This window comes from Callospermophilus lateralis, chromosome 1, assembly GCF_048772815.1.
Source record: "Callospermophilus lateralis isolate mCalLat2 chromosome 1, mCalLat2.hap1, whole genome shotgun sequence".
NCBI classification, from domain to species: Eukaryota; Metazoa; Chordata; class Mammalia; order Rodentia; family Sciuridae; genus Callospermophilus; species Callospermophilus lateralis.
The window spans coordinates 210849044-210874123 of record NC_135305.1 but is presented as its reverse complement, the minus strand read 5'-3'; the positions used below and the strand labels follow the sequence as shown (position 1 = coordinate 210874123).

At 47.3% G+C, this 25080-nt stretch overlaps 1 protein-coding gene across 8 annotated transcripts in view; it reads right to left on the bottom strand.

Annotated features, from left to right (window-relative positions):
* The window catches only part of Eps15l1 (epidermal growth factor receptor pathway substrate 15 like 1), a 103013-nt gene that overhangs the window by 54563 nt on the left and 23370 nt on the right, over positions 1–25080 (bottom strand). For 6 of the 8 annotated variants that reach the window (XM_076846662.1, XM_076846653.1, XM_076846702.1 and 3 more), the window contains exons 2-9: positions 16809–16850; positions 16435–16524; positions 15895–15942; positions 13532–13627; positions 12734–12796; positions 9688–9813; positions 5915–5974; positions 4612–4845 (exon numbers count right to left, since the gene is read on the bottom strand). In XM_076846662.1, coding sequence (XP_076702777.1) covers positions 4612–4845; positions 5915–5974; positions 9688–9813; positions 12734–12796; positions 13532–13627; positions 15895–15942; positions 16435–16524; positions 16809–16850 — 759 coding nt within the window. Of the gene's footprint in view, positions 1–4611; positions 4846–5914; positions 5975–9687; positions 9814–12733; positions 12797–13531; positions 13628–15894; positions 15943–16434; positions 16525–16808; positions 16851–25080 lie in introns of those variants that run through there. The other 2 variants (XM_076846671.1, XM_076846681.1) reach the window with 2 other exon arrangements.

Here is a 25080-nt window from a genome sequence, read left to right as displayed (position 1 = left end):
CCCACGGAGGCAAACCCTCTACCGACTGCCCTTCAGTTGTACAGCAACAGCCATGAGAACCAGCACCCCACCAGACTGTCCAGGGGAGGAGGAAAAGGACTGGAAATCAGGCTAAAGGACACACTGCTGCTGTAGGGACAGATCAGAAAGATGCCCAGAGCTTGGTTCTTAGAAGAAACTGCCAGCCAATGCCTGAGCCACCAGTCAGAAGTACTTCTTTTGGTTGAGGATGCAAAAGCCAACAAAAGTCAATGAAAACAGAACAGTGACTCCTCGGCTGCAGGAAACAGCAGCAGGTTTGAATGTATTCCAGAACACCATGCCGGGGACTTGGCTCCCAGTGCTACCGTGTCGAGAGGTGGGGCCTCTCATGCCAACTGCTCAAATTCACCAGAGGTGACCGGGTAGTGAGGAAACAGAGGGATGGGAAAGGGTGGCTGGATTCGATCAGTGCACGCTGCACGTAAATATCATACTGAATACCTGTTCATGAAAATAAATACATACAAACAAATACACATCCCACTAAAAACAAGAGGGGGGTTCTCAAAGTGCGTGGACAACCCAAGGATGTTAGGAAGTATCACGGAGGAGAAGGACTTTGTATCCGACACCGAGAACCAAGGCTGAGCTCATCCTCTAATGAACAGGACCCTCACCATCCAACTCGACCACCATGCTTTTGTGAGCATTGGGAACTGGGAGAGCAAGCTCAGGAAGCAAAGCACACTATGTTACCCCGATGGCTTCAGTCCTGGGGTTTCAGGTAGAGGGTAGAATAATTTAATAGGAAGGAATTTACCAAAAACTATCAAAATCTAAGGACCTGATTTAAACAGTGAGAGTTCAGATGGTAAGACAGACTGAGGTTGTACTTGGGGCATTTTACCAGGTAAATTGTGGATGCCGCCTTGGGTCTGTTGTGGAGCAGTTGGGGTGGCTGTGAAGATGCACATAATACGGGCATGGTGACACACATCTGTAATCCCAGAGACCTGGGAGGCTGAGGCAGGAGGACTGCAAGTTCCAGGCCAGCCTCAGCAATTTAGCAAGACCCTGTCTCGAAATTCATAAAAAAGGGGCTAGGATGCAGCTCAGTGGTATAACACCCCTGGGCTCAATCTCCACCAAAGCAACCGATCAACCACAACCAACCAACCTGTTCGTAAAAGAAACTTAGTGACAAAAGGGCTGGCTATGGTTTAAATGTGTTCCAGAACACCATGCTGGGGACTTGGTTCCCAGTGCTACTGTGTTGAGAGGTGGGACCAGAGGTGACTGGGTAGTAAGGGATCTGCTCTCATGAAAGGTGCTATAATTTGGATCTCCAACGCCCCTCAAAGACTGATGTGTTGAAGAGCCATAAACTGAATTCTCTGAAATTGTGAGCCAAACTAAAACCCCTTTAAAAGTCGATTATCTCAGGTATTCTGTCACAGCCACAGGAAAGGATGACCACACAAATGGACAGACACATTCGTGGATTAGTGGATTACTGGGTTCTCTTGGGAGTGGCTATAAAAGTGAGTTCTCTCTAGCAGGCTTGCTCTGCCTCACCAAGTAATGACCTCCCGTGCTACCGTGTACCCTCATGATGGCCTTCTCAGGCTCCATCTTTATTCTGTGTGCCAAATAAACTTCTTCTGTTTATAAACCGCTCAGTGTGCAGGATTCAGTTATAACAACAGGAAGTGGACTAAGATGCTGCCTTATGTTAAGCGGCTAGAGCAAACTCATCTCAGAAGCCAGGGATCCCCCAGAGGTGACGATGAGACCGACAGGCTATATTGACAGTGGATGTCCCACAGGTCCTAAGAAATTACAACTTTGGGATGGCAAGAGTTCCAGTATTTGCTGTACCAATAAAATGAACTTGTTGCCTGCCTTCTGGGGCCTTGGGGCACACCAGTGGCAAGACTCTGATGCCAATGTGGTTACAAACCCAACAACATGGGACAGCCTTCTCCTTGAAGCTGTGTGTCCCTAGAAAAAGCAGGGATTTCAAGCTGGTTCAACAGTGACAGAACCTAAACAAAGGAGAACAGTCCCTGATGGATGAAAGAAGTTTCGCCCCAATCTGGTCAGAGGGCAGAGCTGGGAAGCCCCTGGGGTACTCTGGCCAGAGTCATGGGCCAGAGGATGAGAAGGGGGGCATATGTCAATTGGGGGGTCCCTGGAAATGTCCGTTTTACTGTGATTCCACCAGTTGCCCCTGTCCTTGCAGAAGGAGAGGTACCCTCCCCACCTACCCACACAGAGGCCACTGGTAAAACAGGTCCAGCTGGGGTTGGCAGCACGCCCCCATGACCTGGGGACAACTGTGGGGTGACCAGGGAGGCTGGTTTGCCTGGGCCAGCAGGTGAGTTCAGCTCCACTTGCTTCCTGGCCAGGAAGACAAAATGTATACTTAGTAAGAACTCCTGGAGGGAATTTTGCAGATGCAAGGTGCTAGGCTGTCTTGGAAAACATTTCACGCAAGTGCTAAATGGCCCCCTCAACCTCACTCCGACCCCCGTCCCTGTGCGGGCTCACCCGACTCCTGCCTTCACCTGTTTCTAGAACACACTAGGTGCTCCCAACTCAGAGCTTCAGACAGGCTGGTCCTCTGATGGCTTCCTGTCAGGTTCAGCTCTGCCGTCACCTCGCTGGTGGCCTTCCAGCTGACTCATCCACAGGATCACTTTCTCCCTGCCCCTAGCACTCCCAGGCTGGGCCCTGCCCTGCTTTCTCAAGGCTGTTGGGCCTTCCTTGGGCCACTGACTTGCTTATCATCCATGTTTCCTGTGGCAACCTCAAGACACTCAGGATGCACCGGGGTCTCGCTCACGTTCCGTGTGGGCAAGGGAAAGGGTGCCCGTCGGAGGAATGGGCTGGCTGAGAAATAAAAGCAAAGAAAATGGTACCAAAAAATAAACACACAAGAGACCAGAAATTAAGTTTTCAGAGTTGGGGCAGCAATGGGCTAAGCCGACCAGAGGGGTACAGCTTCTAACAAAGAAAGGAGTCCGCGCTTGCTTTATTTATAATGGAACAGATGAAAAGGATTCGATAGAAGCTTCTACACGAAAAACAGAATGGGGTAGGGGTAAGTAGGCTGTTTAGTTCTTAATGGGTCACGGCCATCTCTGGTGCCATGCAGAACCTCTGATGGAGCTAAGCAGGAGGCCACATGCATTGGGCCTTCTCAAACCAGCAAGGCTGCAGTTCCCAATGCCAGGCTTTCCTACCTAATGGCTTCCTCGTCAATTTGGTTCACACACAATTTCATGGGTGGCTTCTTGCACCCAGGCATGACTGGGGAGCTAATGATCCATCAGGACTCTGGGCTCATTAACAGCCAGCAGCGGCGGTGTCCTGTCCCTCCATCTCCACCAGCTGGGGCAGTGAGGAGAGCTGGTGAGCCTCCGTGACTGAGCCCCTTCAGCTCTCTCCGAAGCCTCATTAATCTCTGGGGACAATGCTGCATCCTCCCAGCTCCTTGGCAATGAGCCTCCTGAGCTGAATACTTAACAAGTACATCACAAGCAAGAGAAAACACTGTCTGATTACCCCTGTCTCACTGTCGTTAGCCGTATGCTGTAGCTGTGTGGGATGGTGTCTGGCCACCTGCTTGTCATTACTTTTTCTTTGAAAGAACAAATGAGGCTAGAAATGAAACATGATTCCAGACATAAACTCATTCTCTTTTTTGCATGTTTCAGACAATCTCAAAGGTGCCCTTCTATTCAGAGCCCACTGAGCAGTTACATTTGCTAAAACAAGAAACCTCTAATTTTGGGTGGTTTGTTTTGAGACAGGGTTTTGCTACATTGCCCAGGCAGGCCTCAAACTCCCGATCCTCCTGCCTCAGTCTCCCCAGTAGCTGGGAGCACAGGCACCACCATGCCTGGCTCCACCTACAGCTTTTAAGAATCCCACTGCTGGAGCTGGGCCGTGGCTCCATGGTAGAGCACTTGCCTAGCATGTGTGAGGCACTGGGTTTGATTCACAGCACCACATGCACATAAATGAATAAAATAAAGGGGCACCAACAACTAAAAACACACGCACACACACACAAAAAGAATCCCACTTTTGAAACAGTTGTTTGCTCTAGCAGGCAACTCCCAAGTACAGTGAAAAAGATTCTCATCTGAAAAGGTATTAATATTTATTATATAGGGAACTTGAGCATCCTCTGGGGAGCCTGGAACCAATCCCCCATGGATACCAAGAGATGATTACTGAAGTTCAAGTGAATAAGAAAGTTAATTCTGAATCTCTACAGTATTTAAAAAACAAAAGCAAAAAACATTTCATCAGCTGGGCATAGTGGCGCACGCCTATAATCCCAGCAGCTTGCTCAAGAGGCTGAGGCAGGAAGATCACGAGTTCAAAGCCATCCTCAACAAAAGTGAGGCACTAAGCAACTCAGTAGACCCTGTCTCTAAATAAAATACAAAATAGGGCTGGGGATGTGGCTCACGGTCGAGAGTCCCTGAGCTCAATCCCTGGTAACCCCCTAAGAAACAAACAAAAATAACAACAACATTTAATAATAAATTTCACTTGCTCCCAAGAAATAGTACATTCTGCTCAGAATGACCTCAACCTCAGAGGGCTCAGCCATACCTGTGTTTGTTTGATGCTGTGCTTAGGAGACAAGCTCCCTGTGCTGTTCAGGCTGCTGACGCTGCCGTGGGAGGGTGTGGAGCGAAGGCTATCTTTGGGTGGGGGGCTGGCGGGCAGGACAGGTATGGCACCGGGGAACACCGTCTTCTTTCTCTTAGATGGTGGGATGAGTGACGGGGGCAAGACAGAGGGCACTGGCTCTTTCTCAAGGGCCCGGTATACTAGGTGCATGGCCTGTGGGCACAAACAAGAACCAGTGAGACAATGGGGAAGGATGGAGGCTACAGAGGACAGGAGAAGGGCCACCCTTCCAGGGGCTGTAGGGATGTAACAAACAGTCTGTGAGGATGCTTTCCAGCTGACCAGAGCTTAAAAAAAAAGTCAATCTTTTCTGATGAGTTACCGTCCCATACATAAGTTCACAGAACATCTGTCTAATTGCACAAGACTGAAATGAGCACAAAGCAAATCCAGTCAGGCCAGAGTCTATGTACAGCAGTTCCCCCTTATCTGTAGTTTTATATTCTGAGGGTTCAGTTACCTGTGATCCAAAAACATTACACGGAAAATTCCAGAACAAAAAGGCCATATTCATGCAACTTTTATAACAATATATTGTTGTAATTTATTGTTATTAATCTTACTGTGCCTAATTTACAAACTGAACTTTTTCATATATAGAAAAAAACATGGTGCATTACTTAATTACTATCTATTAAAGCATCATCCTTAACTACAAGGAACTACTTTTTGATATTTAATGAAATGAGGTAAGTGAATAAATCCCATGATTATAGAAAAAGGCCAAAGATGTGAAGGAAGGAGGTAGAGGAAAAGGAAGAGGAAGAAGAGGAGAAAGAGGAGGAGGAGGAGGAAGGGGGGGAGAGGAAGAGAGGAGAGAGAAGGAGAAGAGGAGGAGGAGATGAGGGAGAGGAGAGGAGGAGGAGGAGGAGGAGGAGGAGGAGGAGGAGGAGGAGGAGGAGGGCAGTGGCTATGGTTCCATGTGTTTCTCCAAAGCTCATATTGCAACTTCACCTCCAGTAAAACAGTAATAGACTAGACAAGCTAAATAAGACATACATGGGAGGGAGGAGAAACATAAAACAAACATGGTAAACTAGTAACACTGGAGAATGGGGGTGAACCTTCTCTGTATTACTGCAACTTTTCTATGTAACAGGAATTATGGCAAAATAAACACTTTTTTTTTTTTTAATTAAGGAAAATCAAATCCAGAAACCCCGACATGAGCTGCACATGTTCTTCCTCAGCAGGGTGGGAAAGGGACACAGCAGGGGCCTACCACAGCAAACTCATCTCGGTCCAGCTGTCCGTCCTTGTCGATGTCACTGAGATCCCACACCTGCAGGGGACAGATCAGTGAAGGTTACATGGAGATGAAGGTCCTGAGTGACAGCAAGCCCTGCCCACCAGAACTCAGATTCTGAATCCACAGAGCTCATAGATGAGGACGAGGCAATCAATGTATCCAAGACCCAGTCTGTGGCTCTGAAAAGCCATCACCGGATGAGGCACTATTCATTTCCAGGTCCTTTCTGCACCGTGTTCATTTTGTTGACAAGCCTCATGATGCAGTCATCCAAGGCTAGACTATTTCATTTTTTGATACTGGGGATTGAACCCAGGGGTGCTTAACCATTAAGCCACATCCCCAGCCCTTTTTATTTTGGGACAGGGACTCACTAAGTTGCTGAGACTGGCCTTGAACTTGTGATCTTCCCTGTTCAGTCTCCCAAGTGGCTGGGATTGTAGGTGTGCGCCACCATGCCCAGCTCAAGTTATACAAATCTGATTTTTTTTTTAGATATTTATTCTTTAGTTATAGGTGGACACAATGTCTTTATTTTATATGGTGCTGAGGATTGAACCCAGTGCTTCACGCATGCTAGAGGCAAGCGTGCTCTACCTCTGAGCCACAACCCCAGCCTAAACACAAGCCCTGCACACTCCCACCAACCCAGCCCTCTCCCACCAAGTGCATGGCTGGGCAGGCTGTGGGCACTAAATTAGTGTAGCTATGGGGTCTCATTTCCTCTCCTCAAGGCTAAATGGTGAGACAGAAGCTAGGGAGAGCGCCAGGCCACTTGGCCCCTGAAGACAGTGGACAGGCCTGGGTTCCAGACTGTGTCTAAGACTACAATTAAGGTGTTGTCTTTCTGGGCCAAGTCAGCCCTCCAGGACCTGTACCCATCCCTAACCCAGGCAGCAATGGGCCTGGAGCAAAGTGGACTCCCAGGGTTCACCCATGTTGCTTCATGGGTCAGCACACCCCTCACCTGTGCTCAGTCATGGGGACTTCAGTCCACAGAGGGCTCTCAATCCACTCCTCCTCTCCACTTCTACTGCTGCACACTTGGCACAGGTCTCTCCAATTCCATGGAGGCCGAGCCTCCACTCTTAAGCAGAACATACACCTGGCCCTGCCTTCTAATAACACCCATCCTTGCTCCTCCTCCCACAGTCAGCTCTCTCAACCTAGTTGCTATCTGTCTCTGACCAACCCCGTCTTGACCTCTGGGGACTGGGTTGTGCAGCCAGGACTTGAGTAGGCCTCACTGGCTCCACAATTCTCCCCTTAGACCAGGGATTCCCCACACTGGCACTACTGACCTTTGCAGCTGGGTCATTCTCTGAGGAGGGGACAGTCTTGTACACTACTGGGCAGCATCCTTGGCTTCTATCCCCACAAGATCAAAAGCACTGGACTCAGGTGTGACAACCAGAAAGTCTCCAAAGCTTGCCTAATGTCCATAAGGGAAGAACTGCCCAGTGAGAACCCTATCCCTTGCCAGTATGCCATGCGGCCTCCGGCCTCTGTGCCTTTACCCAAGCTATCATGTGTCCCGACTGTTCAACTCCTTGTCTGCCTGAGTCCCCTTGCCCCAAGGGAGTATCTTGGGCACCTCTTTGCAGAGACCTCTCCCCTGCCCCCTGCTCAGCAAATCAGGCCTCCCCTCCACCACTCCCCTCAGGGAGCCCCGCTGCAGCAGGCACAGTGCAGGGCCACTGGAGAGGGCAGGCCTCTGGGACATACTTCTCACTCTGCCCCACCCTGCCCACTACAGTACTTCATCCCCTCTTCACATCTTGCTGCTGTGTGACTGGGGGCGATTATCAATCACCCTGAAGGTCAGTTTCCTTATCTGGAAAATGAGGCACCACCATCCATAACAGGGCAGCTGCAAGTGTTCAATGAGTTCCTCCACAGAGCACCAGCGCAGGGCCCGCGGGTCCTAAGCCCTCAGTGGTTAGGATCTTTTTTTTTTTTTTTTTTTTTAATAATTTAACCTTTCTTTTGTGGATTTATTTGGCCTCCTTGGCTCTCATTTCATTCCCATCTTCCCAGTGGTCAGTACAAGGTTTGGCCCAGAGCAAGCTCTGAAAAATGCTCATTAAATGAAGCGATGCATGTGGACACCTGAATGAGCGAGTGTAGGAATGCAAGCGTGCAGACGTACACGCACAAGTGCATGGTCACTCAAACGCCTGGGCATACAGAGCACGCATACAGACACAGAGATGAACACATATTCCACAGGAGAATGCACACGCAGGTGCACGGGTGAACTCAAGCACACAGGGGGAGTGTACAGATGGCTGCATCAGACCCAGATGGCATGGAGACAGGCACAAAGCAGGGACGATGACATGGGGATGGGCACAAAGCAGGGACGATGCAGTAGTGGGAATTACATCCCATAGTTGGGTATTCTGCAAGGACTGCCAGATAAAGGCACACACCACGTCAGAACAGGCCACTACACCAAGGCCCTGCACATCCACACCATGGCCAATGTGTGGACGAAGGGCTCCCTTCATCCTCCCGGCCCTGGCTGTCCTGCTTCAAAATAAAGTATCAACAAAGGTTCTACCCAAGCTGGGCTGGTGCCTACAAACCTGCTTTGGAGACTATATGTGTTTTTAGGTGATTCGGTGAAGCCGTTCCCCACAGCTATGCTGAAGGTCAGGAGCGAGACCCAGAGGAGGCACACCTGGGATGGGCTGGCACAGTAGGACCTACATGGGCCTCTCTGCCCTGGGTCTGAACCTCCCCCACCCCACTGCAGAGATCCCATCCAGAGAGACGACAACACTAACAGTGGTCTTTTCTGAGTCCAGAGAACCAAGTTTTATGCACAGAGAAAACCCACAGGCTACAACTCCAATCTTATTAGAAGGAAACCATCCTGGAATAGGAAACCGTATCCCCCCCAAAATGTGTATTAAATAGGACCAAAAGTGAGCCTTTTTTAAATAAATTTTTTAAAAATATCTTTTATTTTTATTTATTTTTTTAATGTGGTTCTGAGGTTCAAACCCAGGGATTCATGCGTACAAGGCAAGCACTCTACCACTGAGCTATAACCCTAGTCCAAAAGTGAGCCTTTTTTTTAAAAAAAGGAAGGTCTAAAATTTTTCCTAAATTTGCAACAGAGTTGAAAGTACCTTTATCTTGGGCTGGAGCTACAGTACTTGCCTAGCATGTATAAGGCACTGGGTTCGATCCTCCGTACCACATAAAAATAAAATAAAGGTATTGTGTCCATCTATTATAAAACATATTAAAAAAGAAAGAAAGTACATTAACCTTAAGCTTGACAGGTTAAAAAAAAGTAATTAAAAATAGAAAAGATGGGGGCTGGGGATATAGCTCAGCTGATAGTGTGCTTGCATCGCATGTACAAGGCCCTGGGTTCAAGCCCCAGCACCACAAACCACAAAAAAAAAAAAAAAAAATGATGAACATGCCCACAAAGCACAATGGAAAGGGGACAGCACTGGGCAGAGGCCCAGCTCTATGCCTGCCCTGTAGGCAGCAATTTCACTTCTGAGCCTGCCTCCCCATCCATGAAATGGGAGGATTCCATCATCTTCCTCATGAGCTAGGTGCACCTGTGACAGGCCCTGAGCCAGCCCAAGTGTGGGAGGTTCTCCATCCCCAGTCAGCTCCCGATGGTACACAGAGGAGCTACAAGTATACCCAAGGGAGGGAGAATGGTAACAACCAAGACAGCAGCCGTGAAGAATGTGGAAAACCAACCCATGCCCACTTACTCTGCCCAGGACATCAAGAGGTAGCTTTGAGTTCATGAGGACTGGCTTGACCTTGTCTCCAGACAGCAATCCATTGATAGGTAACAGGCTTTCAAAAATGCCATCAAACTTCGCCTTTTCCTCCACCTAGTTGGAAAGAAATAAACCATGAGAGTCCATGAGGGTGCCTGTGTATCCCAATCCAACTCTGACCCAAGGCCAAATGAAAATGAAAATGGTCATGGACCCACGATGGCCCTTAGCTAACAGTGCTCTAGGATCTTAGTGCACACTGGGCCCCTCAGGGGTCCAAAGTGAATTCAGGCCTTAATGGAAACAGCTCTCTGGCAACCTGGGGCCCAGGGGCAATGTCAACAGGACAGAGCAGCTGGCCAGGATCTTGCTCTGCCCCAGGGGCTGCCTGAGCACACGAGGGCGCCTGGACATGGGGTGGTGCCTTTGCAGGGAGAAAAAGATGAGCCCTCCCACCCACCTGTAAGAAGCCCCCACGCCAGGAAGGACAAAAACAAACAGATTTTAGTTTCTGAGCAAATAATGATCAACTTCAACTGTAAACACAGGAGTTCTCTCTAACAGTCAAGCATCGGGCTGGGGATGCAGCTTCATGGTCAGATTCTTCTTGCCTAGCATGTGGGAAGCTGTGGGTTCCATCCCCAGCACCCCAAGAAAAATAAAAGTTAAAATGCAGGCAGCACAGAAGGGACTGCTGGCAAGAAGGATCTGAACACTGAATTCCAGTCTCCTCTCTGAGGGAAATAAAGGCTCCATGAAGTGGAACAAGAAAGAGCAGCCTGCTCCCCTCTCATTCTGACCACATGCAGGAGCTACAGGGCCACCAAGAATCCACCCTTAACAAGTGTCCACAGACACCCTGCAGTGACATTCTGAGACGATATGACATGGGCAAACCCTGAGGACATGATCCTGAGTTAAAGAAGCCAGTCATAGGATCAACGCTGTCTTATTCCTCTCACTGGAGGTACAGTCTAGTGAAATTCACAGAAAGCAGAAGGGTGGTTATGAGGCACTGGATGGAAGAGGGCACTGGTGTCTGACGGGTGCAAAGCTTCACTTGGGGAAGATGAGACGGTGCAGGAGATGGACAGTGGCGATGGCCCCATAGCAACATGAAAGCATCTTCACTGCTGTACTCTCACAGGCGTGTAAGTTTTATGCCATCTGACATTAAATTTACGCTGTATTATACAATTAAAAAAAATTTCAGGGTGGGGATGTAGTTCAGTGGTAGAACACTTGACTAGCACGTACAAGGCCCTAGGTTCAATCCCCAGCACTGCAAGAAATAATAAACTGAAAAATAAATCTTTTAAAGAAAAAAAGCACCATCGATAATAGAAGAAAGTGTGCACACAGACACAGTGCACTCTAGCAGCTGCACTTGGAGAGCCAGAGCTCCGTGCCCGTCCCCAGTGTCTGGATTCTCTCAGCCATCACACTTGCTGGCTCAGGGGCTCAGGAAGCCCAGGAATGCTCACGCTGGGAACAAATACTTGACCCTTAGATCCATCTGCTCACTGCACCTTGAATGGAATGTACACTCTTTACAATAGTCCACCCGGTCACAGCACCCGGTCCCTCCAGCCCTGGCTCCTCTGTCAGGCCTCCAGGACCCTACAGCTGCCAGCTCTTGCACAGAGACCTGAACATAACCCATGAGGGAGCAGAGCTGCAATGTTTCAAAGAATGAGATCTCTCGGGCGCTGTGTCTTGTGTCAAAGCCGCTCACTTTCAAAGCCTGGACTCCCCAGAGAGGAAAACCCACCAGATGCGCTCTCACCGCAGGCCAAGCGCTTACTAGATTACAGAGGAAGCCACTTCAGACTCCTTGGACACACGAACCTCTTCCTACCCTGTCCCTGCCCAGATCCCAAATTGTTCCATTATCTTTCCAAGAAGGGAACAAACTGATCATGTACAAATGGGACTAAAATGCTTGGGGCACAGGGGAGGTTTATCTTTCATTTATTGCAAGAAGAAAGTTAGAAAATTTGGGACTGGGGGTGGTGCTCAGTGGTAGGACACTGGCCTAGCATGTGTGAGACCCTGAGCTCCATCCCCAGCACCACAAAAGGAAAAAAAAAAAAAAAAAAAAAAGTCAGACTCAAGGAGGAGCGGAGGGGGAAGCCTCGCATGAGGGAGCGTGTGTCCTCACCCCGTGCTCATGTCCCTTAGGAGAAATTCTGTGCTGATTAGAAGATAAGAGGAAGTGGGAGCTATGTGTGTACACATCCTGTCTTTAAAAATAATATTTTATGTGCTGAGAGAGCAGCTATCAGAAAGCAATGAGAGCCTCAAAGAGAAGAGTGGCAAGGTGACAACTGGCCAAAAATAAACCAGATGCATTTGGGGTCATAGACACAAGCAAGGTCTCAGCTTTCCCTTGTATTCATATTAACTAACACAAGAGGCAAAATCACAGAGTGGGACCTAAGAATAAAGGATTGTAACTACAGACCCTTATTTTTTCATTTTAATGAGATGGGGTCTCCATATGTTGCCCAGACTGGCCTTAAACTCCTGGGTGCAAGAGACCCTCCCGCCTCATCCTCCCAAGCAGCTGGGAATACAGGTGCACCACCATGCCCAGCCGTCACTAACGGCTTTTTTTTTTTTTTTTAAGAGAGAGAGTGAGAGAGAGAGAGAGAGAGAGAGAGAGAATTTTTTAATATTTGTTTTTTAGTTTTCGGCAGACACAACATCTTTGTTTGTATATGGTGCTGAGGACCGAACCTGGGCCACACGCATGGCAGGCGAGCGCGCTACTGCTTGAGCCACATCCCCAGCCCTCACTAACGGCTCTTACAAGTTCCACTTCTGAAACTCAGCTGTTTACCCCGGTAGGCAACTCCCAATGACAGTGAAAAAGATTTTCATTTGAAAAGGTATTTCACCCACATCCTGTGGCCACTTGAACTAAGACAGAAAAGGTGACACACTGGTCCTACTAAATGGTTTGAACAACACCATGAATGGCAAGAGCAACTCCATGCCAAGGACAGCCAAGGAGCCACTCCTGTTCACTTACCCTCACAGCCCAGGGGGCCTCTGCAGAAGGCGGTGTGACCATCAGAGGGCTGCTGGTGTCGTGCTGAGGACAAACAGAAACATTCCCTTGTGGCTAGCACAGAATTGAATTACAGCAGGAAGAGGGGACTGAAAAGGATCCGTATTTCAAAGAGCTTTCAAAACAGAGGAAGACCTCAAAAAGTCATATGCAGAATGACCCCATGACCCAGCAGCCAAACTTCCAGGTGGAGATCCAAAAGGAGTGAAAACAGGTGTTCAAACAAATCTTTGTCAGTAAATGTTCACAGCATCGTCATTCACAACAGCCAAAAGGTGGCAACACCCAAATGTCCACCAATGGACAGAAGAAGAAACAAAATGTGGTCCATCCACACAACAGAATAGTATTCAGCCACAGGAAACAGTGGAGCGCTGACCTGTGCTGCGTGAAAGAAGCCAGACACAAAAGGACACACGTTGTGTGGCTCTATTTATAGAAATGCCCAGAGCAGGGGAATCCAGAGAGAGACACCAGAGGGTGGCTGCCAGGGGCCAGGGGAAGGGGAGCGGGGAGTGAGTGCTAATGGGTCTCCTTTGGGGATGGTAGAAATGCTCTGGAACTAGACAGAGGTGATGGCTGGATGACACTGTGAATGTTCTATATATCACAGAACTGGGTACTTTAAGATAGTGAATTTTATATTATGTGAATTTCATTCAATAGGAAAAGGAAAGTGCGAGGAAGTGGGAGCTAAGTGTGTACACACATGCGTAGGTGGCACTGGACACAATGAACGAGAAGGTTTTTGACACTCACGAATTTAGGCGGCGGCATGCTCAGACTCAGATTGCTCAAGGTGACTTCATGGCCACTCTGTGCACAGGCCACCAGTCTCAGTGCAACATAGAAACCCTGCAAACCCAAAAAAGGGGAGGCGTCAACACCACAAGGCCAGGGATGGCAGGGAACAGCTGTCTCCACCAACAGGTTTCAGGGAAAGAGGGATTTGACTTCCACAATGAATACTGTGCCAAAGCTGAGGAGACTCACCTGGGGACCCACGGAATGCGTATGCTAACACTGGCCCTTACCCACGTGTCCAGAACACCATGAAATTTCAAATAAACATATTTTTTTTTTGTAAAAAAAAAGAGCTCCTAGCATTTAGGTATTGCTATATCATATGAAGCAACCAGTTAAAATGCTTAAGACAGCAAATGAGGGATCAAATATGTGTGTGCTGTTGGGACACGGCTCAGGGGAAAGTGCTGGCCCAGGATGTGCAAGGCCCTGAGTTCCACCCCCAGCACCACAAAAATAAATAAGTAAAGAAATATTAATATTAAAACGAGCAGTTTGAAGTAGACCCAGTTGCTCAGGAGTTTATATTCACAATTCACCATGACCCCTTGGCCCTACTGAATGAGCATCTCGCACTCACCCCCAGAGACCCGACGTGAACTTCGCCTCACACACCGGGACAGAGACCTGAACTAGGTCATCAGCCCTCCCCACCCACCACCTCACCCAGAACCAGCCACACCACTGGCTTAGTGGCCTTTCTGGGCATTACCTACTTCTTTTTTGTTTTAAATGGGTCAACTGGTCTAAGAACATGGTCTGTTTTAAAGCTATGAATACAGTGACTATTCTAAAGGTGTCTTCAAAGAGGCAACAGATCTACTTTCTCAGGCTGATGTCCCCAGAAGCCCTTATATAATGCACAGTGCCACAGAGGGGTGATGAGAAAGGGGGACAGAAGTAAACTTAAAGGAACTGCCTTAGGGAAGGGGACAGGTTCCTTTTGCACAAGAATTCTCAGCACCTATAACATGCAGAGAGGTATTTGTCTAGTGATGGTCGAGTGGAACATGTCTTCTGGATGGGCTGGAGCATGGGCCCTGGAACCCAGCAACAATGGACCTTCAAATACAGTTTGTGGAAAGGGCAACTAACTTAACTTACATCTAAAACCACTTCAAATTACGTTCAAGTACAGTAATGAAAAATCTCATTTGTCTGTGTTCAATCCCCAGCACCACAAAAAGGAGAAGGAAAAAAAAAAGGATTTTTCCATTTATAAAACATTCATAAAATGATGAAATCACTGTGATGAAGAATAGCCCAGTGCCTGCCAGAGATTACAGTGTGACGGCCAAGGGGGCAGCACTAGGAAGTCTTTGGGGTGCCAGGACTGTCCTGTATCCTGTTGTGGTGGTGGTGGTGCTGGTGGTGGTGCTGGTGGTGGTGATGGTTACACAAAATCTGTGTGTGAGATAAGACTTCTCAGAACTACAAACCACGACCAAAGCAAGACCGCTGAGGAACTCCGCTGACGATCTTCAGTTGCCTGGCTTTTATTGCCATGCCATGGTTATAGGAGACGCCATCCCTGGGGGAGAGCTGTGAAAGATACACAGGAACCCTCCAAACTGTTTTTGTAACTTTTTCAAAAATCTAAAGTTATTTCAAAATAAAAAGTCTTTTTTAAAAAAAAAAAATATTTTTTTTAGGTGGACACAACATCTTTATTTTATTTTTTTATGTGGTGCGAAGGATCAAACCCAGTGCCTTCTAGCACTCTATTACTGAATCACAACTCTGGCCCGATAAAAGGTCTTTTTTTTTTTTTTTTAATATTTTTTAGTTGTGATATACCTTTATTCTTTATTTATTTATATATGGTGCTGAGGATAGAACCCAGTGCCTCATACATTCTAGGCAAGTGCTTTGCCACTGAGCCACAACCCCAGCCCCAAGAGTCTTAAAAATATTTTAATCACTGATAAGGTCACAAAACATTAAAAGATATTCTGACCAAGAGAGATGGCACCAAGTATTTAGAAGACCTTCCTTTCTTTTTTTCAGTTGTTTTTTTTTTTTTTTTTTTTTTTGTAGTTGTAGATGGACACAATGCCTTTATTTTTATTTATTTTTATGTGGTGCTGAGGATCGAACCCAGGGCCTCACACATGCTATGCAAGTGCTCTGCCACTGAGCCCAGCCTTAGAAGACCTTCCTTTCAAAGGGAAAACTTCCCACTTTAACTTTGCTAGCTGTGCTTTGGTCTAACAACCCTTGACAGTACAGAAATGTCCATGGAAGGAAGTTCGGAGGTCACCCAGCCTAGGGGGCACTGGCCCAGTCCCTCCCCTTGCTCTGAGTGTTCAGGTATATACCTGTTTGTCCAAGAACCCTTTACCTTCTGGGTCGGCCAAGTCCCAAATCTGTGGAAATACAAAAATGTCCATGAGTGTGACTGGCTAATCATGGCATGTGTAAACAGAAACGAGAGCCACCACCACCCGTCTGCTGTAGGCCTTCCAAACCAATAGCCTTGCAAGGTGGGGGTGACCATGCCTGGCACTGCAGGAGAGCCAACCTCTGCCCATGAGCACACAGCCAGTTGGTGGCAGGGCCTGGAGAAACTGGGGTCCACTCAACCTCAAAGCCAGTAATGCTTATCACATCATTTCACCCCAACATAAACTCACAAGCTATCAAGACCCCAAAAGTGCCCAGGTCTCTGTCTACTACCTAAGTAGAGATGGTGGCTGCTGTCTAGACCTTTGGATCCAGCAGTTTCAGTGCCCAGAGACTCACACTAACCAGGCCACTGCCCAGGAGGCGGGGCCCCAGGGACAGGGGTCTGGGTAAATGGCCTCTATCTATCAGGGGACTCTGAACAGCCACAAAAATCACTATTCATCTTCACCTACCTTCCCAAGGATGATGTCTGAGAGTCCCGACTTCTTTAGAAAAAGCGCAGCCTCGCTCGCCCCAACTCTCCCTGTATATGCTGGATCTACCTGAAGTGGGAGACCAAGAGTGAAGGTGACTCTGTAGCAAATGGGCAACAAGTAAGCAGCAGGTCACCACAACAATTCAGAGAACAGAAAAGGATAAAAAGGCCCGTCAGTGGGGCATCAATTTGGGATTGTGCTTCAGTTCTATCACTCTCTGATTCACCTAAAAAGACATCAGTTGACTGGGGTGTGGCTCAGTGGAAGAGCATCTGCTCAGCATGAGCACAGCCTGGGTTCCACCCTGGCACCAGTCAACCAATCAATAGAGAGACATCGGCTAAACTTACCTGCTTATAATAAGATTCATATAATGGATTTCCAGTGGGAATCTGTAAACAAAACCACAGATATTAGTCAAAAGTGGACACACTGGAACAAAAATTATCACCCCTCACCTCCACCTCAGTTTTCTTTCTTTCTTTTCTTTTTTCTTTCTTTTTCTGAGATGAAGTCTTACTGTATTGTTCAGGCTGGCCTAGAACAACTGGACTCAAGTGTGTACCATTAAGCCTACCCTCAACTCTGATAGCAATTACGTCATTACCAAAATACACTGCTGCTGGCTCCAAAAGCAGAACAGGAGTTTCTGCACGTGATCATGACTTACCTGGCATGCAGGCTGCCAACTGGTTTTCCCTGTCTTGGGTCTTGTCCTAACCTATCCTGTCCATCCTCTACCAGCTACTGAGTGACAGCATAGAAAGCACACTGATAAGCACCCACAGGAAGAGAGCTGGCCAGTGATCCCTCGCACTACAGCAGGCAGGAAACTCAAAGTACTCAGCTTGGCACTGAAGGCAGTCCACACTCCAGCCCCCCAGGTTCCTGAGACACTGCTGTTCAGAGAAGTAACCACCTCACTGAGGGTCATCCGGCTAAGCAAGGCCATGTACAGCATGCCTGGATCCATCCTGGCCAGTGGCCAAGTCCACACAGCTCCCAAGTCCCACCTCTCAGCTGACCTCAACAGGCCATCCCTCAGTGGGGAGAAGGAGACATCTGAGGAAGAGTGCCTGCTAGGGAATTAGGAGTCACTAAAATGTTGGCTGCGAAAGGCTCCCAAGTATTGGTGTGAGTTACTGAGCACTGTGGGTTGAGCGTGTCCCCAGAGTTCATGTGGTAGAAACCTCTTCCTCAGTGTAACAGGTAGAAGGAGCATTGTCTGCGAAGTGGGATCACAGTGTTTCTCAAAACTTCCTAAACAAGGGCTGGGTTGGGCTCAGTGGCAAAGCGCTCGCCTAGCATGTGTGAGGCACTGGGTTTGGTCCTCAGCACCACATTTAAAAAAAAAAAAATTAAGATATTGTGTCTATCTACAACTGAAAAATAAATATTTAAAAAAAAACTTCCTGAAGGCTATTATCCAATTTCCATAACGAAGAAAACCAGGGGAGGAAGCTGGCTTTGAACTAATACGCACCCGTCACTTGCAATTGTGATGCTGAAAAAGGTCATTTCGGGTTAAAAATAATGCCCAGATTACAGTCAGCTCCTCTGGGGGACGCCAACACCTGTGAGCAGACAAAGAAGTGAAAGTACAGGCTGGGAGCAGTGGCACCCGCCTATAATCCCAGCAGCTCAGAGGCTGAGGCAGGAGGAGTGCAAGTCTGAGACCAGCTTGATCAACTTTGTGAGACCCTGTCTCAAAATAAAAAATAGACAGCTGGGGATGTAGCTCAGTGGTAGGGAGCCCCTGGGCTCAATCCAGGGGGCGGGGGCGTGCAGGGGAGGAGTCGGGGGGAGGAAGGGGAGGAAGGGGAGGAGGGGGAGGAGGGGGAGGAGGGGAGGGGGAGGGGGAGGGGGAGGAGGGGAGGGGGAGGGGGAGGGGAGGAGGAGTGGGAGAAAGAAAATGCAGAGAAAAATACCGAGATTAAAAATAGGAGGAAAAGAGCATGAAGATCTGCAAATAGAGAGAAGAGTCAAAGCGAAAAGCAGGGCTGGGGTAGCATTTCTTAGCATGCAGGAGGGGAGTCATTAATCTAAAATACATTTCCAGGGTTGAGGGTTTTTGGTTTTTGTTTTTAAAGATTCCATGGTAAGCAAGAAAGAGGTTTCCAAGTTAATTGATTCCGGGGCAGGGGGAGTTACAGCCTTTGGAGCAAACAAGATTTTAACATCTGTCTTAATGCATTCCCAAATGCTTAAGTGTGACAAGATTCATGATCAAGAGAAAAAACCCTGAGAAGTCTGGAAAAGCCACTGGAGCACAGGATCCCAACCTCTGACAGCTGTCCATCCACACTAAGGCTAATCCAAACTGCTCTAGCATTCAGTCTTCAGATTGGCTGGGGTCAATCCCATATATCCACATCTGATGAAAAACCAAGAAAGATGGCTCGACCAGATGGGCATCTGTTTGGGTGACCTGAGACAGTAACAGCAGCTGGAGGTTTTCATTTAATTCACATATTTTAGGTATACAAAAGCAGAAGAGGGAAGAGAAAGGGAAATACCAGACGCGAAAGGTCACTTCCTCTCACCCATACCCCTTCTTCCTGAGACAGTGGACTCACACTTGCAAGCTGCCCTAATGTGTCACTGCCACAGAGTGTGAGCACACTGCTCACCTCACAAACCCCCAGCCCCTGAGCAGAGAACTGGGTCACAGCAGCACACTGCAGACTGGGGCTCCCAAAAGCAAGCCTTACAGCTGGTGGGAAAGGGCCCCATTAGCTGTCCACCCACATCCAGCCCAGCCAGGGTCAAGCTCAAGGCAAAGATGGAGAGGGAATGGGCCAGGCAACAAGACTTTGGGTGTAAGAGGCTGCAAGTGGCAGGGTGACCGCTTGAGGAATGAAGGAAGTATGACAGAGCCATTCCTGGGGTGATGCTCTCCTTCGCCAGCCAACTGCACAAGGAAGATGCCCCCTCAGCCTCTGCAGTGCCTGAATTACTGATGAGGTGCCATGTAGCTCTCAGCTTGGCCTTTCAGATGCCCTTCATGTCTTAAAAGACTAAGAAAGAAAACACAAAGTTCCTCCAGCCTCTCATTTATCCTGCAATCTAGGAACATTTCACAAGCAGGAAGACAGAGAAAGGACATATCAAACAATTTCAGTTCCTTCTGTTGGGAAGGCTTTACAATGCCACAATTTGCATGAGTGACTTTAACTTGGGAGAAAACCAGCCTGAGATAGAACCCAGCAGTACCATGGTGGAAGGAAAACCTCAGAGGACTGTGTTCTAGCAACTCCTAATCCCACATGGCTTGGCACACCTAGCCAAGGGCAGAACTTCTCCCCAGTCTTTATGCCTGGTTATCTCCTGCCAAATGCCCCCCTGCCTGGAAAGTAGAGATGGTTCCCAACTCATAATGGCTCCACTTATGATTCTCCAATTTATCATGGTGCAAAAGCAATGGGCATTCAATAGAAACCATACTTCAAACATGGATTTTTTTCTCCCAGCTTCCCAAGTACGCAGGACTATAGGTGCTACTATCAGACCTAACTCTCTAAAATAACTTTGGTGTGTGTGAGCTGGTATGGCGGGGGGGGGGGGGGGGGGGGCTGTTGGGGGGTTGTTTTGTGTGTGTGTGTGTGTGTGGTACTAGGAATTGAACCCAGAGGTGCTTACCACTGAACTACATCCCCAACCCTTTTTATTTTTTATTTGGAGGAAGGATCCCACTAAATTGCCCAGGCTGGCTTTGACCTTGCAATCCTCCTGCCTCAGCCTCTGGAATCACTGGGATTATGGGGCTGCACCACCACACCTGGCTTATGACATTTTTGAAGTAATTTCATTTTAAAACTTCTACAAAAGTAACTGTAATCCCTTGTCTTGATGGTGGTTCACGTTTGCTGAATGTTCACCGTTTTATATCCAGTACTTTGTTTAATTCTCCCAATAATTTGGGGCAGGCATTACTGCTAGCACCAAATTACAAATGGGAAAATGGAAGTTCCCCTGCCTTGGGTCAAACAGGCAAGGAATGACAAAGGTGGAAGAGCACCCAGGCTGTGTGGCTCTGAAGTCGGACCCTAACTTCCTCCACACTTTGCAAAGACAGCCCAGGCCTGATGGAGCTGGGTGCTGAACCCAGGACAGTCTCATGGGCATGCTGGCCTGCGAAAATGCACATGTGGGACGATGTGATGGTTCATTAAACGGAAGAGGTCAAAGTGCAAGACCTGACTTGTGCACACAAGTCATCTTGAAAACCAGTGTAGCCCGCCATTTCCCCAGGAAAGCTGAGACCCCTTCATAGCTGTGTTTTCCAGTGCTTCTACCAAGTTCTGCAGGAAGTGAGGCACACCACCACAAGACATCCTGATCTCAGTTGCCTCTTAGAATAGCAAGTGCTGATGCAAAAACACAGCCTGGACAAGTGTTCACTTAATAAGCTTTGCATTTTTTGCATTCCCCTCTGACTTCCCTGTGGGGCTTTCACAACCCTCACTGCGGCTATGCTCAGCCTTCCGGGCAAGCTGGCCTGCAGTCTGTGGGTAAGGAAACCCAGCTGAGTCACACAGCCAGCACATGGCAGAACTGGGCTTAACTCTATAATATCCAACACTGGGGAATGTTTCACCCCACCCCCTGCCCCCAGACCAAACAGTTCTCTCCAACTTCACGATCAGAAGTTTCAGAACTAGAGGTAAGAAAAACATTACCAAGGGGAAGAGAAGACCCAGGAAGTAAGAAAGAGCTTTGTAGAAAGATCACAGGGGAAAAGACAGACATTTAAAAAAAAAAAATTAACTGAGGATTTAGTCAAGGGCACTTTACCACTGAGTTACATCCCCAGACCTTTTATTTTTTATTTTGAGACAGGGTCTTAGTAAGTTGCTGAGGGTCTCAGTAAATTGCTAAGGCTGTCCTTGAACTTGTAATCCTCCTGCTTCAACTGCCATAATCGCTAGAATTACAGACATCATCCTGGGGGACATTCCAATTCAAAATAAACAAAGGGGTTGGGATCCTAACAGTAGCAGAGAGTGTGCTCAGCATGCATGAGGCCCTGAGTTCAATCCCCAGCACGAAAAGAAATAAAAATTAAAATGAACAAAAGAAAAGAGAAAGGAAACTCAGACAGAAGAGAAGTGCCATGTTAGGTGGAAAATGTTCCACCTCACTAGTAATTTAGGTACAGACTGGGTATCCCTATCCAAAATGTTCGGGATAGAACATCTATAGGTACATAATGAAGTATCTTGGGTATGGGACCCAAGTTCAAACACAAAATTCACTTAATGTTTCACATACTCCTTATATACAGACTTACTAACTGTACAAAATATTTTTTTAGTGCATTGCACTTTGACAGCCACAGGAGTCGGGTGTACAACTTCTACTTGTGGCATCATGTAGGCACTCAAAAAATTTCAAAATTTGAAGTGTTTCAGGTTTTGGGATTTCTGATGAGAGAAGCTCAACTTGTATTACAAATAAAAACATGGTGCCAGTTTTTGCTCAGTCTGGCAAAGACAGTTGTTGTGCCAGCTTGAACCTGCAGGTAGGAATGTCAACCAGCTTGGTCTTTCTGGAGGGTAATGTGAGTTGAAATGTGTTCACCCTTTACAGCAGGTCAGCATGATTCCTCCCAGCCTCCAGAAAGATTTGTAAATATGGAGATTATTCCAAAATTTATATAGAGGTGGAGGAAGCAAATGGTTAAAACAACTTTGAAAGAGGTAAGAGGAAAACTTGAGGGGGCTGGGGATGTGGCTCAAGCGGTAGCGCGCTCGCCTGGCATGCATGCGGCCCGGGTTTGATCCTCAGCACCACATACAAACAAAGATGTTGTGTCCGCCAAAAACTAAAAATTAAATATTAAAAAAATTCTCTCTCTCTCTCTCTTTCTAAAAAAAAAAAGAGGAAAACTTGAAGCACATGAAATGATGAAAACCGAAGGATAAATCTTTGTGGCAAAAGCTAGTGAAGCCAGATTTAAAGTTAGGTAGTCAGTGTAGTTAGGTAAATCGGGTCTAATATCGAGTGAAATCTAAAATGGAGGCCACGCTGGGAATGACTCAGGGAAAACGCAGGACAACTCATGGAATGTTAATGAAGTCCTAAAGGCCCTAGGCCAAAGTCCATCCACCTCAAAGAAATGTTAATGGAGCCCAGGAAAACAGCCCCAACAGACTTGGAGATAACCCATCCCAAAAGGTGATAATTAAGCCCACCTGTAGGCCTCCAACCTACATTCCATCACTGAAAGAACTATAAAAAGGGGAAAAAACAGCCCTTCCACGGATTCCCACCTTTTGGGTCCCCTTCTTCCTCCGGGAGAAGTCTTTTCTGCTGTCCTTTAATAAATTTCTAATTTCTACTCTGACCTTGCCTCGGTGTGTGCTTTCTGGTGTTATTCTTCAACATTGGGGAAGCAAGAACTCGTCACCGGTCAACAGCGGTTTCATATTGGAGGTCCCATACCGAGATTCTACACCGAGGTAAGTGCACGCACCCCATGTCTGTTTGAGGTGCATCTTTCTCTCTTTCTCTCTGGAGGGTAAGGTGGGCACCCGACGGCTACTTAAACGCAGTTAGTGCAGCCGCCACTCTTCAAGACTCGGGTGAGAGGTTTCCCGGCCTAGGCAGCTCTCAATCACCTGTTCAATACAGAGCAGGCATGTTGGGTTCTGCCAAAGCCGCTTCCCACTTTTCTGTCTGGGCCCGGAGAGCAATTGGCGTGAGTACACGGTGTCCCGAATCCCGATCTGCCTCGGATGCGTGGAAGTGGGGGAAGGAGTTTGGAACAACTGCGGAATTCCGGTCTGGGCTACTCTCAGACGATTCTTAAGGTTCCTTTCTCTTGAACCTCCTCCCGACAGCCCCCAGGGGTATCTAGGGTGATCGGTAGATGAATGGCACTGAGGGAAAGCCCCAATCACATTTGCCTCCGTATGGGCTATGCAACACTCCAAACCCCGCATCCAATCCCTCCTGGATGCTCCCCTTCCTTTGCAGGTCAGAAATGTTAGCAATTCGGGTTGAGACTGAGAAAGGCATGAGATAATTAGTAAAATCTGCCCAGGTTCCCTAAGGTGCATAGGTAACTTTCAATAGTCTGTTTTACCGCCCAATGTTTAAAATGGGCTGTGTTCTCTTTAAGCTGCTAGAGAGGCATTTTTAGACTCAACTCCTCAGGTAATCTGCTAGTCTACAGAGCAAAGGCAACAAAAGAGAACATGTTTCTCTTTTCCAATGGGTTTTTAGTGGCCAGGAGGATACAGTAATGCCCTTAAGTCTGAATCCTCCCAGGGTCTCTGGCACAGGGCAAACTGAGACCCTAGCACTTTGCTAAAGGGGACCAGAAACCCCTTGGCAAAGCAAGGTGAGAGACGGGTTTTCTGGACCGTTTAGGAAGCTCAAACCTAGGGAGACGTCCCTAATGAGAACAGTTTTCTCTGGCGCAGCAGCGTGGGCGCCTGAGTCCTGTTTTCTTCTCACTCAGATGGGAGCTTCTCTCTCTCCAATACGCCAGGTGCACCACTAGCCTGCGTATTGAAAAATTGGGACAGTTTGATAAAATTTACAAAAAGGAAATGGTGTGAGGTGCTGTATGTTCAGATTTTCATTGCTCTAAGGGAAAATCCTAAATTATGCCAACAGTGTAAAGTAGACTTAGCTATGATATCTGCCATGAAGAGAGAAAATCTTGGACTCACTGAGAAAAAAATCAAGAGAAATTTGAGCCGATCAAAGTACATACCCTCTTCCCCCTTCAAGACCTAAGGCAGATAAAAACTGACTCTACTGGAAAAGTTAGGAGATATGCCAGATTGCCTGGGATTGGGTCTATCCAAAGGTGCTAATCCTATAAGTAAAGGGGAAACTGAGGATTTCTCAGCAGCTGCCAGAGCCATCTTTGCTCTGGGGAATTTCCTCATTCTTTCCCTGCACTGTAAGGATTACTCCACCTGAATGCAGTAAAGTCAGTCACACTGAGGCCCTTAATTTTACATCTACAGTTGCCCCTATGTGAAAACATCTGGTCCACTCATGGGGAAATCTATGGTGCCACTGATAGGAGTCATAATTAAATGGAAGTTCAAAACCTGGAGAGATATTTTCTTATCTAGTTGTCTGATTGTTTCTTGGGGATAATCTAGGCTAAATGTGTGTCTAAAAGATGATGTTTCATTGTAACATCTGGTATCTAAATGAGTTTGAAGCATTGCACAATCTTGCAGCTAAAAGTTAGGGTTAGGTAATTGTTTAGTTTGTGATTTCAGATAATTCATGCCAGAGAACTTAGATACTTAGGATAGAAAATTAAAAGAACTCTACTTCCAAGTTGGCAAGTAACTCCCAATCATTCAGTTTTATTTTTTTCATCAATTTTGAACTGGGTAGCCTGAAAAGATTTCACTAGGTGTACCAGTGCATTAATTTGGGCAAGGATAGTAAATTATGATTTGGTATCTGTTCCCCTTAGTGTGTAAGATTCAGGAAAAGAAAATGTTGGATTGGGACGTTGGTCTGGCTTATTGAAATAACATTGAATAGCAACAGTCTTGGAAATTTTTAAAGCTTAATTTTGGATATACATGGTAGTGTGTAGTTCTCTTTTTAAGATTTTTTTCAGGTGATGTAATGTAACTTAGTACT